The 15,893-nt window shown below is 40.6% G+C and overlaps 1 protein-coding gene across 1 annotated transcript; it reads right to left on the bottom strand.

Moving 5' to 3' along the window:
• Positions 1-1,657: 1,657 nt before the first annotated feature.
• On the bottom strand, positions 1,658-15,622 carry LOC122038739 (vegetative cell wall protein gp1-like). The gene is made up of 2 exons (XM_042598655.1): positions 14,845-15,622; positions 1,658-1,746 (listed from the first exon to the last, which is right to left on the bottom strand). The coding sequence occupies exons 1-2, from the start codon at positions 15,620-15,622 to the stop codon at positions 1,658-1,660; spliced, it is 867 nt and encodes a 288-aa protein (XP_042454589.1).
• Between the last annotated feature and the right edge of the window lie 271 nt (positions 15,623-15,893).

Below are 15,893 nucleotides of genomic sequence, written 5' to 3'. Positions count from 1 at the left end.
GCCAGTGTATTTCTTCAGTCACCTATTGAAAGGGGTCGAGTGTCGATATACAACCTGGAAAAATTAGTTTATGGATTGGTTCTCATGGCTCAGCGGTTAAGACCACACTTCCTGGCACACCCTATCATAGTACTGACTAATAGCACAATGGGTAGAGCTCTGACTAACGTGGAGGTGGCAGGCTGGCTTATCAAGTGGGTAACTGAGCTAGGAGAATACGACATACAATATCAGCCATGCACAACCATTAAAGCACAGGCCTTGGCAGACTTTTTAACAGAAATCCATCAGACTAACCTTGAGGAAACTTGGAAGATCTACGTAGATGGGTCAGCAACTCCCCAAGGGGTTATGTTGATATCTCCCCAAGGGGATATACTTCAGTTGGTTGTCCGGTTAAATTTCTGACCCACTAACAATGAAGCAGAATACAGGGCTTTGTTGGCAGGGCTGCAGGCGGCTCGGCACGTAGGGGCTACCCGGGTAATCGTTTACTTAGATTCCCAGCTAGTAACTCAACAAGTGACCGACAACTTTGTGGTAAATTGTGATAAGTTACAAGTATACCGGGAAGCGTATGAGAAGATGAAGGAAGAATTTACGGAAGTTACCGTGACTAAGATCCCCAGGATAGAGAATGAGAAAATGGATGAGTTGGCAAAGATGGCTAGTTCCCTAACTACCTGGGTGTTGGACAGATCCATAACGCAAATCTTCCTTATAGCTCAGATTGATCTGCAGAATAATAAGGAAGCACCCATTGATTGGCGGGCACCCATGACCAGCTATCTTCGGTAGGGTACCTTACCGATTGACCCAGAGGAATCACGACTGGTCAGGAAACAAGCCCATGTCTATGTCATGATTGGGGATCAACTATACAAGAGGTCCTTCTTTAGACCCTTACTCAAATGTCTGGGTATAGATGAAGCAGATCAGGATTTACGAGAAATACATCTGGGATGCTGTGGTAGTCATGTGGGAGGTCGGACATTATATCGCAAGGTAATCCTAGCCGGTTATTTCTGGCCTACTCTACAAAGGGACGCTCAAAAGTTGGTGAATACCTGCTTGTCCTGACAAAAACATCAGAACTTGCCACACCCGACCAACGACTCTGCTAAGAACATCTATAGTCTCGTGTCCCTTTGATCAGTGGGGCATGAATATTGTAGGACCATTTCCAATGGCCCCGGGTCAGAAATGCTTCTTACTGGTAGCGGTGGATTATTTCTCCAAGTGGGTGGAAGCAGAGGCCCTGACCAGGATCACAGAAGATGTTGTCATCCAGTTTCTATGGAAAAATATTCTTTGTAGGTTCGGCATATCGCACAAATTGGTATCAGATAATGGGAGGCAATTTCAAGGGCAAAAAATTCAGGCCTGGTCCAAGGGGTTTGGTATAATGCAAGCCTTCACTTCAGTGGCGTACCCTCAAAGCAATGGTCAGACTGAGGTGGTTAATCAAGAAATAGTATGAGGTCTGAAGGTTAAACTGGATCATGTGGGAGGCAACTGGGTGGAAGAGCTACCAAGCATTCTATGGGCTTATCGTACAACACCCCGAGAAAGCACAGGTCTGACACCCTTTCATCTAGTTTATGGGAACGAAGCGGTAGTACCTATAGAGATTAGAGTGCCGTCAATCAGGAGGACGCTATACGATGAATGAAATACAGAGCGGCGATTGGCTGAGCTGGATCTCATTAGTGAAATCCGCGAGAGGACAGCAGCCAGACTGGAGGCCTACAAACAAAGAATGAGGAAAATTATAACAGAAGAGTAATTCCTCGATTCTTTGGAGAGGGATACCTGGTCTGGAAGCAAGTAAAACCCGTGGGGGATGTGGCTAAGCTAGCACCACAGTAGGATGGGCCTTATAAGGTCATTAAGAAATTGTCGTCTGGAGCTTACTATTTACAGGATAACCAGGGCAAGAAGTTAGATCGGCCATGGAGTACTAACTACTTGCGACCTTACTGGGTTTAAAGAATTATATAAAGAAGAAGAGGTCGGGCTGTAAAATGCATGCCAGACCAGGGCCAAATGCTGACCAGATAGTATAGTAAAAGGATATGTCAGAACGGGGATTGTATATCCTAACATTTCTTTTAACAGACTAAGATATTTCAATAAATTAAACCTCAAAGTGCAAGTGGTTGTGTGGGAAGCAAAGTAATAAAGTATTCCACATGACATCTTTAAGTCATAATATGTGTAGGCATTTAGTGTCAATCATTTAAAAGGAGCAAAAATATCATCCGGAATCTCTTTAAGAATCCGGTCATGATCCAAAAACTTGGTAGGAGGAGCGGATTTCAAGTAGCCTTGTTCATAGAGTTGTCGCAGAGTCTCAGTCACACCATAAATAATAGCCGAGGAGAAACGTTGTCCCGCTTGTGCATAAAATTCTGGAGAGTGCAGGTACAAGTCGCGACTCTGTTTGCAGCGGTCATTCTCCCCTTCCTTATAGACGTCCAGGGCTGTGGATATCCCCTCTGCAGTACCACGAGCCTGCGAAAGTTCAGCCCGAACGACCAGAAGTTCTGCTGCTTGAGACGCCAGTTGTGCCACTTGAGACTCTAATCTTTTGTTCTGATCTTGTGCTAGGGTTTCTTCAGAACGTAGTCTCTGGGTTAACTGGTCAATGGCTCATTGATGCACCAAAGCTTGTTGATCTATGTGTTGCTGGTGCACGATATCAATCCGACTCTTTTCTTCCTGAAGGCCTTTTAGCTTACGGTTAGCCTGCGCCAGGGATACTTCCAGATGGGTATTCCTTTTGGTAAGATCCTTTATTTAAGCTCTCAGGGCATAACTAGCCTGCGCAGGGTCATTTAACTGAAGCTCCAATTTCGTTACCCTGTCCCGCAGCACCTTATTATGGTAATGAGTGGCATGGAAGGATTGATTTATTATCAGGGATTCTGCACAAGCTTGGGACATAAAAAAAATATTTCATAAGAGTGGGAATGATAATAGGTGCTGGAATCATTAAAGTTTACCTTAGTATACAGCTCTAAAAATCTATCCATTTGGGCAGGCGGCGACAAGAGTTTCATCTGGTGCATACTTGTAACACCCATAGGATCCCTAGCAATTTTATGAATTATTTTCCCATGATTAAAATAGGCTTTATGTAGATTTCTCAAAAATAAAAAGAAAATAGAACAAAAAAGAGGCATAATCAAGGTTTGAACCTTGGACCTCTTGTTAGATGCATGTATGTGATAACCAGTAACCCCAGCAGGGGTGTGCTGTTAGGAAAAGAAGGGAGATTGTAGTTAAGGTGAAGGCCCTTTCACTTAGAAGGAGACTTAGAAGGAAAAGTTTGAGTTACCTTCTTCCTCCCTAATGAAAAGATGAATTTGCCTTCTTCCTTCATTTAGCATAAATAAGAGAAAGGGAAAGAGAACTTCATTTTTTCTTTATTCTTCCTCCCTCCTTCTCTCCACTAAAAACCTAAGCCCTCACCTTCACCATTGCCGAAACCAAGCCAAAGGATTTCTCCTAGGGAAACTTCACAAAAGCAAGGGTACTTTTCATTAGTAAACCAAGCGAAAGGAAGTAAGTATCTCCCTCACCTGCAGTACAAGTAGTTCCGTGTGTTTCATGTGTTGATAATGTTCAAAAACCTAGGATTAGGTTATTATATGTTTCGGCCAAGAAGGGATAAAAGCTTTAGAGGAAGTTTAAGACCTCAACCATGCTTGTTTATTAGTCCTCATGATATGTAGACCATTATATGATGTTAGTATAAATTTTTCATGCTTCATGTTGCTTAGAAATTTCATGCCATACTCTTAGGGTTTCGGCCAAAGAAGGATAAAGGGATTAGAGATAATTTAAGACTTCAACTATACTTGTTTATTAGTCCTCATGATATGTAGACCATTATATGATGTTAGTATAAATTTTTCATGCTTCATGTTGCTTAGAAATTTCATGCCATACTCTTAGAGTTTCGGCCAAAGAAGGATAAGAGGATTAGAGACAATTTAAGACCTCAACTATGCTTGTTTATTAGTCCTCATGATATGTAGACCATTATATGATGTTAATATAAATTTTTCATGCTTCATGTTGCTTAGAAATTTCATGCCACACTCTTAGGGTTTCAGCCAAAGAAGGATAAAGGGATTAGAGACAATTTAAGACCTCAACTATGCTTGTTTATTAGTCCTCATGATATGTAGACCATTATATGATGTTAGTATAAATTTTTCATGCTTCATGTTGCTTAGAAATTTCATGCCATACTCCTAGGGTTTTGGCCAAAGAAGGATAAGAGGATTAGAGACAATTTAAGACCTCAACTATGCTTGTTTATTAGTCCTCATGATATGTAGACAATTATATGATGTTAGTATAAATTTTTCATGCTTCATGTTGCTTAGAAATTTCATGCCATACTCTTAGGGTTTCGGCCAAAGAAGGATAAAGGGATTAGAGACAATTTAAGACCTCAACTATGCTTGTTTATTAGTCCTCATGATATGTAGACCATTATATGTTGTTAATTTAAGTTTTGATGCTACATGTTGTATTCAAAAGTTTAGAACCCTATCTTTAGGTTTCGGCCAAGATGAAATATAAGGCTTAGAGCAAAGTTTGAAATCTAACCATGCTTGTTTATGTTTCTTTATGATGTATGATCTCTTATATGTTATAGTTTAAGTTTTCATGCTTCTTGTTGTATTAAAAGTTTAAGAACCTTACCCTTAGGGTTCAGCCAAGATTGAATGAAAGGTTTAGGGAAAAGTTTTAAAACCTAACTATGCTTGTTATGTTTCCTCATGCTGTATGATTCTTGATATATGGTTAGTTTAAGTTTCCAAGCTTCATGTTAGGTTAAAAACCTAGAATCCTACCTCTAGGTCTCGGCTAAGTTGTGATTTAGGTTTTGTAGGAAGATCAAAACCCTAACCATGCATGATAATGACTTCTTATGATGTAATATGGATTTTATGTCACCACGTTATATGTTATGTACCCTTGTGCCATCATGTTATGTTTTCTCTAAGATATGCTAAATGTTATGTGTACTTATGCCATCATGTATGTTTTCTCTAGAAAATGCTATATGTTATGTGCACTTTATGTCATTATGTTATGCAAGACTTATGTATGATGAAAAGCCTAAGAGATGCTTCCCTTAAGTTGGGACTAAGAGCACTTTTCATTATATGACAAGAATATGATATGCCATGATATGACAAGAACATGATATGCTATGATATGATATGAAACATGATATGTTATTTTACTTTATATGGCTTGTACCGGGGATGGGCTCCTAAGTTGCCCCTAGGTCGATGGTCAATGAAACGGGCCTAGTAAGGGATGAGCTCCTAAGTGCCCCTAGGTCGATGGTAAAGGAAACGAGCCTAGTTCCTAGTAGGTTCAAGATTAGCTACCTTGGATCTATTTAGGATGCGCGCAAATTCATGTATGTGGTACAAAGCCGGGCCCTCATGATGAGATTATTTTTGAGTATTTATATGATATATATGTTTTCAAAGGACATCTTGCATATACTCATTTCATGATACATGTTTTCAAAGGACATCTTGCATATGTTTATTCATGCTAAATGTTTCTTTATGTTTTAGTAAGATGTTTCTTTTTTTGAAAATATGTCTATGATGCCTAGATGATCATGCTACTACTTATGTATGAGTTTCTCACATATTATGTTATGATTTACTTACATGAGTATGCCTCTACTTTATGCTAGCATGCAAATTTATATCTAGATGTTGGTTAAATGAACATGTCACCACTTTATGTTTAGATGCATGATTTATGTTTTGTGAGTAAGAAAGAATCTTACTAAGCCTATATGCTTATAGTTTTATGTTTTCCTTGTACTACAGAAAATGGTAAGGAATGACTACACTAAGAGGAGCAGCAGGAAGGGCGAAAGATGTGTGTGGAAGTGGCATAGTGGAAAGAAGATCTATTTTATATTTCAAGACTTATTCATTCTCTAAGTTTTGCTTATGAATTATTTTTCCTACTAGATACTTTTGGATGGTTTATACTTGATGTGAACTTATATTTCATGTTTTATGCTTTAGTAAGATGATCATGTTGCAAGTAGTAAATATTGAATCAAGTTATATGCACTAGCATGTTGACACGTTTATTATGTTACATGATGTTATAGCTCACATGCCATGATTTATTAGTATGCTTTTATGATAGCATGATCAGTAGTTAGTTTTCTTATATATATACTTCCGCTGCCATGATTTTCATATGCATATATATGTGTGTATGTATGATTCAAGTAAGTAACCCCGTCCCTCCTTTAGGGTAGTAGAAGGGCGGCGTTAGAGTTTGGTATCAGAGCAGGTCTGCCTTTCCACTACACACACATCGAGCCTCCATCCTGCCGCTCCAAGTAAGAATCTCTATGTCTACCCTACTTCTTTAATTATGATAAAGAATGCTTTAGTATAAGTATGCATGCTTACTCTCTTCTTTAATTATGATAAGAAATACTTTAGTGTAAGTATGCATGGATATAGGTTAGAATGGTAATCTTATGCTAGCCTTGTTGTTGTTGATGAAGATAAGGAATGGCTAGAAGACGTAATACCAAAACGGATGAGACAGTACCCCCACCTGATCTGATGCATGTAGTTACCGAGCTCCAACGTCAGGTTACAGAACAACAGCAGGTGATTAATACTCTGATGAATCAGCAGGGGAACCCTGCTACCCCACCAGGAAATCAGAATACGATACTAGTAGTACCTACGGCTGTGCCAGTACCACCAGCACCAGTACCACCTGTGGGCCCTGCTCCAGTGGTTAGACAAGAGGCGTACCTGATTCAGTGGCAGAGACTGAAGCCGGAAGCCTTCTCTGGTAATTGTGAACCATGGGACGCTCAAGCCTGGTTCAAGACTGTAGAAAGCATAGTAGAGCTATTGGACTGGCCTGAACACGAGAAAGTCAAGTGTGCATCGTTCTGCCTTACGGGAGATGCCAGAATGTGGTGGGACAGAGTTAAAGTAAAATGACAAGTGAATCAAATGCGATGGACGAACTTCGAAACAGAATTTTTCGAAGAATTCTTCCACATACGTGTGACAAACAAGCACTACGAGGAGTTCACCGAGTTCCGGCAAGATGACCTATCAGTCAATGAAGCTGTGAAGAGGTTTAACCGATTAGCGCGCCTATGCCCAGAGCTGGTCAGTATAGAAAGAGAAAGGGTCAGACTTATGCTGAAGATGCTCAGACCCGAGATAGCCCTGAATGTGGCCGGTGGAGTTAATAGACCGCAGACCACCGAAGAGCTGATCAGCATTGCCCTGATCACTTAGCACTATTTGAAGGCGCTGAACGAGGGCAAGAGTCAAGCCCAGTCGGGAGGATAGAAATTTCAAAGCACCCGAGCTAGCTGGAAAGGAAATAACAATGGCAAGAGAAAGCAATGGAACGACACCAAGAGTGGGCCAGCGAACAAGCAACCGATTACCCTCAGTGTACTATATGTGGAAAGAAGCATCTTGGAGTATGCCGTATGGGCACAAATAGGTGCTACAATTGTGGACTGGAAGGGCATAGAGCCAGAGACTGGCCTACTCAGGTTCAGACACCTCTCCAGCAGTACGTCCAGAACAAGGGTGTTCCCCCACAGCTACATCAGATGCAAGCTGCAATAGAAGGCCCTCAGATAAGCCAAGGGAGATTTGAAGCCCCACCAGTTACAACGAATGCTAGGATTTTCTCCCTCACCAAGGAAGACATGGCGAATGCTTCTACGGTTGTCACAGGTCAGATATTTATTTTCAGTCAGCATGCTACTGTATTATTTGATACTGGGGCAACACACTCGTTCGTCTCTGCACCTTTCACAAGGAAGATAGACATGCCACCGTAAGTTTTAAATTGCAAGTTCTTAACAACCCTACCTTCGGGAGAAGTGATGCCTTCTACTCATGTGCTGCAAGCCGCACCTATCAGAATTGCAAACAAAGAACTCTATTGTGATCTGATAGTGCTCGACATGCAGGATCACGACGTGATATTGGGCATGGATTTCCTGAGCAAATACGGTGCTTCGATCGAGTGCCGTAAAAGAAAAGTAATTTTTCAGCCCGAAGCAGAACCGACATTTGAGTTTATGGGAGAGCCAAGGAAGGAGATTAAGGAATTCTTGTCAGCCTTAAAAGCGTAAAGGATGTTAGACCGCGGATGCACTGGATTTCTAGCACATGTAGTCGATACCAGTTAAGCAGAGGACCAAACACGGGAAGATGTTAGAGTTGTATGCGACTACCCAGAGGTATTCCCCGAGGAACTACCAGGGTTAGCCCCCGATAGAGAAGTTGAATTTGAGATTGAACTGATTCCCGGTACTAAATCGATCTCTAAAGCACCTTACCGTATGGCGCCAGCTGAATTGAAGGAACTTTAGGAACAACTACGGGAGTTGTTCAACAAGGGACTTATACGCTCTAGTCACTCTCCATGGGGAGCTCCGGTACTGTTTGTAAAAAAGAAAGATGGGTCTATGCGAATGTGCATAGACTACCGAGCGCTAAATAAAGTGACGATCAAGAACAGGTACCCGCTACCACGGATTGACGACCTGTTTGACCAGTTAAAAGGTGCCACCGTCTTCTCTAAGATTGACCTGAAGTCTGGATATCATCAAGTAAAAGTGAAACAGGATGATATACCGAAGATGGCTTTCCGAACAAGATATGGACACTATGAGTTCGTAGTTATACCCTTTGGAGTGACGAATGCTCTTGCTTTGTTTATGGATCTGATGAATTGGGTATTCTCGGCATTCCTCGACAAATTCGTAATCGTCTTTATTGACGATATCCTTATCTATTCGAGAAACCAAGACGAGCACGCTGAGCACCTGAATATGGTATTACAGATTCTTCGGGAGAAGCAACTGTATGCGAAATTCTCCAAATGCAAGTTCTGGCTCGATCGAGTATCATTCTTGGGTTATATTATCTCCAAGGATGGAGTGATGGTGGACCCAATAAAGATCGAAGCTGTGAGTAACTGGAACAGGCCAAAGAATGCTAGTGAGGTCAGAAGTTTTCTTGGGTTAGCAGGCTATTACAAGAAGTTTGTGGAGGGTTTCTCTAGAATTGCAGCCCCAATGACCGTTCTCACCAGGAAGAACAAGAAGTATGAATGGACCGACGACTGCGAGAAGAGTTTCACGAAATTGAAACGGAGACTGACCAGCGCTCCAATTCTCACTCTTCCAGAAAGTAACAAGAGCTTCGATATGTACAGTGACGCTTCCAGATTAGGACTCGAAGCTGTACTCATGCAGGATGGCAAGGTCATTGCCTACGCCTCTAGGCAACTCAAAGAACATGAAAAAAATTATCCCACTCACGATCTAGAGCCAGCTGCCGTGGTCTTTGCTTTTAAAATATGGAGACATTACATATATGGAGCTCAGTGAAAGATTTATACAGATCACCAGAGTCTGAAATACTTCTTCACACAGAAGGACCTGAACATGAGACAGCACAGATGACTCGAACTGGTCAAGGACTATGACTGCGAAATCTTCTACCATCCGGGAAAAGTCAACAAAGTGGCCGATGCGCTCAGCATGAAATCTTGTGCCGCCTTAATATCACTATAGGTATTATCCCAACCCAAAAGTACCCGGAGTTATTTTAAGTTCGAGGACGAACTTTTATGAGGTATGGGGGATTGTAACACCATAGGATCCCTAGAAATTTTATGAATTATTTTCCGATGATTAAAATAGGCTTTATGTAGATTTTTCAAAAATAAAAAGGAAATAGAACCAAAAAGAGGAGGCATAATAACGATTTGAACCTTGGACCTCTTGTTAGATGCATGTATGTGATAACTAGTAGCCCCAGCAGGGGATTGCTGTTAGGAAAAGAAGGGAGATTGCAGTTAAGGTGAAGGCCCTTTCACTTAGAAGGAGACTTAGAAGGAAAAGTTTGAGTTGCCTTCTTCCTCCCTAATGAAAAGATGAATTTGCCTTCTTCCTTCATTTAGCATAAATAAGAGAAAGGGAAAGAGAACTTCATTTTTTTTCTTCTCTCTTCTTCCTCCCTCCTTCTCTCCACCAAAAACCTAAGCCCTCACCTTCACCATTGCCGAAACCAAGCCAAAGGATTTCTCCTAGGGAAACTTCACAAAAGCAAGGGTACTTTTCATTAGTAAACCAAGCGAAAGGAAGTAAGTATCTCTCTCACCTGTAGTACAAGTAGTTCCGTGTGTTTCATGTGTTGATAATGTTCAAAAACCTAGGATTAGGTTATTATATGTTTCGGCCAAGAAGGGATAAAAGCTTTAGAGGAAGTTTAAGACCTCAACCATGCTTGTTTATTAGTCCTCATGATATGTAGACCATTATATGATGTTAGTATAAAATTTTCATACTTCATGTTGCTTAGAAATTTCATGCCATACTCTTAGGGTTTTGGCCAAAGAAGGATAAAGGGATTAGAGAAAATTTAAGACCTCAACTATGCTTGTTTATTAGTCCTCATGATATGTAGACCATTATATGATGTTAGTATAAATTTTTCATGCTTCATGTTGCTTAGAAATTTCATGCCATACTCCTAGGGTTTTGGCCAAAGAAGGATAAGAGAGATTTAGAGACAATTTAAGACCTCAACTATGCTTGTTTATTAGTCCTCATGAAATGTAGACCATTATATGATGTTAGTATAAATTTTTCTTGCTTCATGTTGCTTAGAAATTTCATGCCACACTCTTAGGGTTTCGGCCAAAGAAGGATAAAGGGATTAGAGACAATTTAAGACCTCAACTATGCTTGTTTATTAGTCCTCATGATATGTAGACCATTATATGATGTTAGTATAAAATTTTCATGCTTCATGTTGCTTAGAAATTTCATGCCATACTCTTAGGGTTTCAGCCAATGAAGGATAAAGGGATTAGAGACAATTTAAGACCTCAACTATGCTTGTTTATTAGTCCTCATGATATGTAGACCATTATATGTTGTTAATTTAAGTTTTGATGCTACATGTTGTATTCAAAAGTTTAGAACCCTATCTTTAGGTTTCGGCCAAGATGAAATATAAGGCTTAGAGCAAAGTTTGAAATCTAACCATGCTTGTTTATGCTTCTTTATGATGTATGATCTCTTATATGTTATAGTTTAAGTTTTCATGCTTCTTGTTGTATTAAAAGTTTAAGAACCTTACCCTTAGGGTTCGGCCAAGATTGAATGAAAGGTTTAGGGAAAAGTTTTAAAACCTAAGTATGCTTGTTATGTTTCCTCATGATGTATGATTCTTGATATATGGTTAGTTTAAGTTTCCATTCTTCATGTTGGGTTAAAAACTTAGAATCCTACCTCTAGGTCTCGGCTAAGTTGTGATTTAGGTTTTGTAGGAAGATCAAAACCCTAACCATGCATGATAATGACTTCTTATGATGTAATATGGATTTTATGTCACCACATTATATGTTATGTACCCTTGTGCCATCATGTTATATTTTCTCTAAGATTTGCTAAATGTTATGTGCACTTATGCCATCATGTATGTTTTCTCTAGGAAATGCTATATGTTATGTGCACTTTATGCCATTATGTTATGCAAGGCTTATTTATGATGAAAAGCCTAAGAGATGCTTCCCTTAAGTTGGGACTAAGAGCATTCTTCATAATATGACAAGAATATGATATGCCATGATATGACAAGAACATGATATGCTATGATATGATATGAAACATGATATGTTATTTTACTTTGTATGCCTTATACCGGGGATGGGCTCCTAAGTTGTCCCTAGGTCGATGGTCAATGAAACGGGCCTAGTAAGGGATGAGCTCCTAAGTGCCCCTAGGTCGATGGTAAAGGAAACGAGCCTAGTTCCTAGTAGGTTCAAGATTAGCTACCTTAGATTTATTTAGGATGCGCGCAAATTCATGTATGTGGTACAAAGCCGGGCCCTCATGATGAGATTATTTTTGAGTATTTATATGATATATATGTTTTCAAAGGACATCTTGCATATACTCATTTCATGATACATGTTTTCAAAGAACATCTTGCATATGTTTATTCATGCTAAATGTTTCTTTATGTTTTAGTAAGATGTTTCTTTTTTTGAAAATATGTCTATGATGCCTAGATGATCATGCTACTACTTATGTATGAGTTTCTCACATGCTATGTTATGATTTACTTACATGAGTATGACTCTACTTTATGCTAGCATGCAAATTTATATCTAGATGTTGGTTAAATGAACCTGTCACCACTTTATGTTTAGATGCATGATTTATGTTTTGTGAGTAGGAAAGAATCTTACTAAGCCTATGTGCTTATAGTTTTATGTTTTCCTTGTACTACAGAAAAGGGTAAGGAATGACTACACTAAGAGGAGCAGCAGGTGTTGGGTTTTTCGGGCCGCGAAAACTGCTTTTCGCATCGCGGAAACCCCGAATTACCCAATGCCGTAGATCCGTGCAAGGAAAACCGAAATAAAATTGCGAGTACGAGTTTAAAAACCTCTAGATCTACACTAGATGAGAGTTATACCTTCGAAGCGTGCCCTCGCAAATCCCGCTCGTCCAACGGTACGCCGGATCTCGAGACCGTCAAGTGTCGGTCCTCTACAAGTATCCACACGAACAATTCTTGATGGAGAAAACCTAAACAAAGGTGTGCTAGCACCTTGATAGGTCACGGCAAGGAAGAGGAGGGAGAGCAAGGAGAGAGCACAAGGAAGAAGAAGGAGTAAATGAGGAGTTGAATGAAAAATGAATTTTCATCCCCACCTCTAAAGTGGCCGGCCACATTTTAGTGTGTAACCCCCATTTCCACTTAATTACAATTAAGTGGAGGCCATTAAGAGGTGTTGTGTAACTCCTATGATGTGGCACATCATGAAGATGTGGACCATTACCATTGGTCCACATCTTTCCACCTCACAATGATGTGGCAAATGAGTAACCTCCACTCATTTAATGTGGCCAACCCACATTAAATGCAATGCAGGCTTGTAACCTCCATGAGGTGGCAAAACAAGATGATGTGGAACAACACTATTGGTCCACATTTTGCCACCTCACTCATGATGTGGCAAAGAGTCAAGTCAAACTTGACTCTTCCTCTTCCTCTCTAGTCAAGTCAAACTTGACTCAATCTCTCTCATGGTTGATCTAATCAAACCATTTGATTCAAGCCAACTTAATATAATGAATCTAATTCATTAAATTAAATTGATCTAATGAGTCATAATCTAAATTAGACTCATTAAATACATGAATCAATTTGAGTCTAACTCAATTAGCCCAATTTGGATTACTCTTAATCCAATTTGATTCATCAAATGAATCTAATCCTCTTGGTTCATCATATGAACCAAATCTCTATCTAATTGTCCTAAGTGTGTGACCCTATAGGTTCTTGTAACGTTGGCAATGCCCTAAACCCATTTAGGAGCATAAGTAATGAGCAGTATCTAGCAACACATCATTACTACCCAAGTTACAAGAAATGTCGAGATCCAACATCACCTTGTGACTACTAATTGTGACTCCTCACAATATATGACATTGTCCTTCTATCCTAGACATATAGATTGATCAATGTGAGGCATAGATCGTGTCATCCTCTAATCAATCTAAATCTTGAACTCCAAGTAGACTCACTCGATCAAATGAGCTCAACATCTAATGTTGACTCATTTGGGCATGGCCATGCATTTCGTGGTCTAACTCTATCAAGAATATTGATGTCGCTCCCGTCATATGAGAGGGATAGATCCCATCTACATCACTCACATCCCTCTGCATAATTTGTTACATACCCAGTAATCGCTTTTATAGTCCACCCTGTTACGGGTGACGTTTGACGAAACTAAAGTACATAACTCCTTATGTAGGGATCCATGGTGACTTCAGGTCAAAGGACTAATAGTCATACTAATAGCCACATGAGAAAGTATATGATACTCATATAACGATCTATGATACTTTCTCACGGCGGGTCATTCAGTATACATTCTCTAATGCATACCCATGTGTCAGCTTGATATCTCTATATCCATGACTTGTGAGATCAAGTCATCGAGCTGACCTACATGCTAGTCTTATTGTATTAACATTGTCCCTGAATATTAATACTCGACTAGGAATGATTTAGAGTAGTGTTCCCTATATCATCTCACTATCGATTCAACTAATCGATTGATATAGGTATGAACCTTCTACTCAAGGACGCTATTATACTTAGTCTATTTGGCACTAATACAAATAAGTATAATAACCAAACAAAATGCCTTTATTAATATACAAGAATATGATACAATGAGTCCATACAATCATCAAATGATTGGCTCTAGGGCTCTAACTAACAGCAGGAAGGGCGAAAGATGTGTGTGGAAGTGGCATGGTGGAAAGAAGATCTATTTTATATTTCAAGACTTATTCATTCTCTAAGTTTTGCTTATGAATTAATTTTCCTACTAGATACTTTTGGATGGTTTATACTTGATGTGAACTTATGTTTCATGTTTTATGCTTTAGTAAGATGATCATGTTGCAAGTAGTAAATATTGAATCAAGTTATATGCACTAACATGTTGACACGTTTATTATGTTACATGATGTTATAGCTCACATGCCATGTTTTATTAGTATGCTTTTATGATAGCATGATTAGTTGTTAGTTTTCTTATATATATACTTCCGGTGCCATGATTTTCATATGCATATATAGGTGTGTATGTATGATTCAAATAAGTAACCCCGTCCCTCCCTTAGGGTAGTTGAAGGGGCGGGCGTTACAATACTTTCTTCCCATAAAGTGGCCAAATAACCTTTCATTGTCAAGGTGCTGGTAGGAACGTCTTTCCTTGACCTTAACCCGACCTCAGAAGGGGTAGTGGTATGGTAATGGTGATGAGCAGGTGGTGGTGGTTGTGAAGGCCCAGCAGCTGAGCCAGAGGGAGCTGAAGGGGGCACATGAGAAGGTTCCGGAGGCGAGGTGGTGGGGGAGAAAGAAGGTGAGGGGCCAGCTTCAGTTCTTCGGTGCTGTTGCGAGGGTGAAGGTTGAGCTGGTGGAGGCTCGGCCGGAACCTCGGGAGGATCATGAGGAGCATCTGCCTGGCTCGGGACAGGAGTAGCGGTTGCAACCGGAGGCGAAGGATGAGGAACAGGGGAAGGGCCCAAGTCTTGGCTCGGATTGGTAGTTCTACGACGAAATCTATGAGCCAAAGGCGGATCGTCCGAATCAGAATCCTTAGAGGGCAGCCGAGCCCTACGCCGAGAAGAAGAGGGTGTATCCCGACTCGAGCGGTCATTTACAGAACGTGCCCGACGAGCCATTTGAGATGCTTCTCTGAAGGCAGGGTTGGCATAAGTTTCATCGGTTGTCCTTCTACCACGGTCGCGACCCGGGCTAGAAGTCGGTTGGGAAGGATTAACTGATTGGGGATGCCTAGGGGCAGATGGCCAGGCCGTAGGCGAGGCCTGGGGATGAATAGAGGCGGTAGGCCGGGAGGTAGGCGAGGTCTTAGGAAGAGCAGAGGAGGCAGGCCTGGAAGTAGATGAGGCTCTTGGAGGACGACTGGGTCGGGGGTTTGCAGAGGCGGTCATACCGACCTGGGTTGAAGTCGAGTAGGGGAGCGATCTCATTTCTAGGATGACTCGACTGCATCACATTATCTCCATATCACTTAGAGGAAGAGGTTGGATTTCTGAGGCACGGGTTAAAGCGTTAGCTGTATAAGACATAGTATGGGGTCAGTTACAGTAGGTAAAACAAAATGCATGAAGTCATAAAAGAACCAAAAGAAAGGCTTACCCAGGGAGTGAGGTGTTTCAGAAGTAAGGTGGCTCAGTCGAAAATAGGACAACAATTCCTCAG

This window comes from Zingiber officinale, chromosome 1B, assembly GCF_018446385.1.
Source record: "Zingiber officinale cultivar Zhangliang chromosome 1B, Zo_v1.1, whole genome shotgun sequence".
Taxonomy (NCBI): Eukaryota; Viridiplantae; Streptophyta; class Magnoliopsida; order Zingiberales; family Zingiberaceae; genus Zingiber; species Zingiber officinale.
Note: the sequence above shows the minus strand (reverse complement) of the source record. Positions and strands in the feature narration are given on the sequence as shown.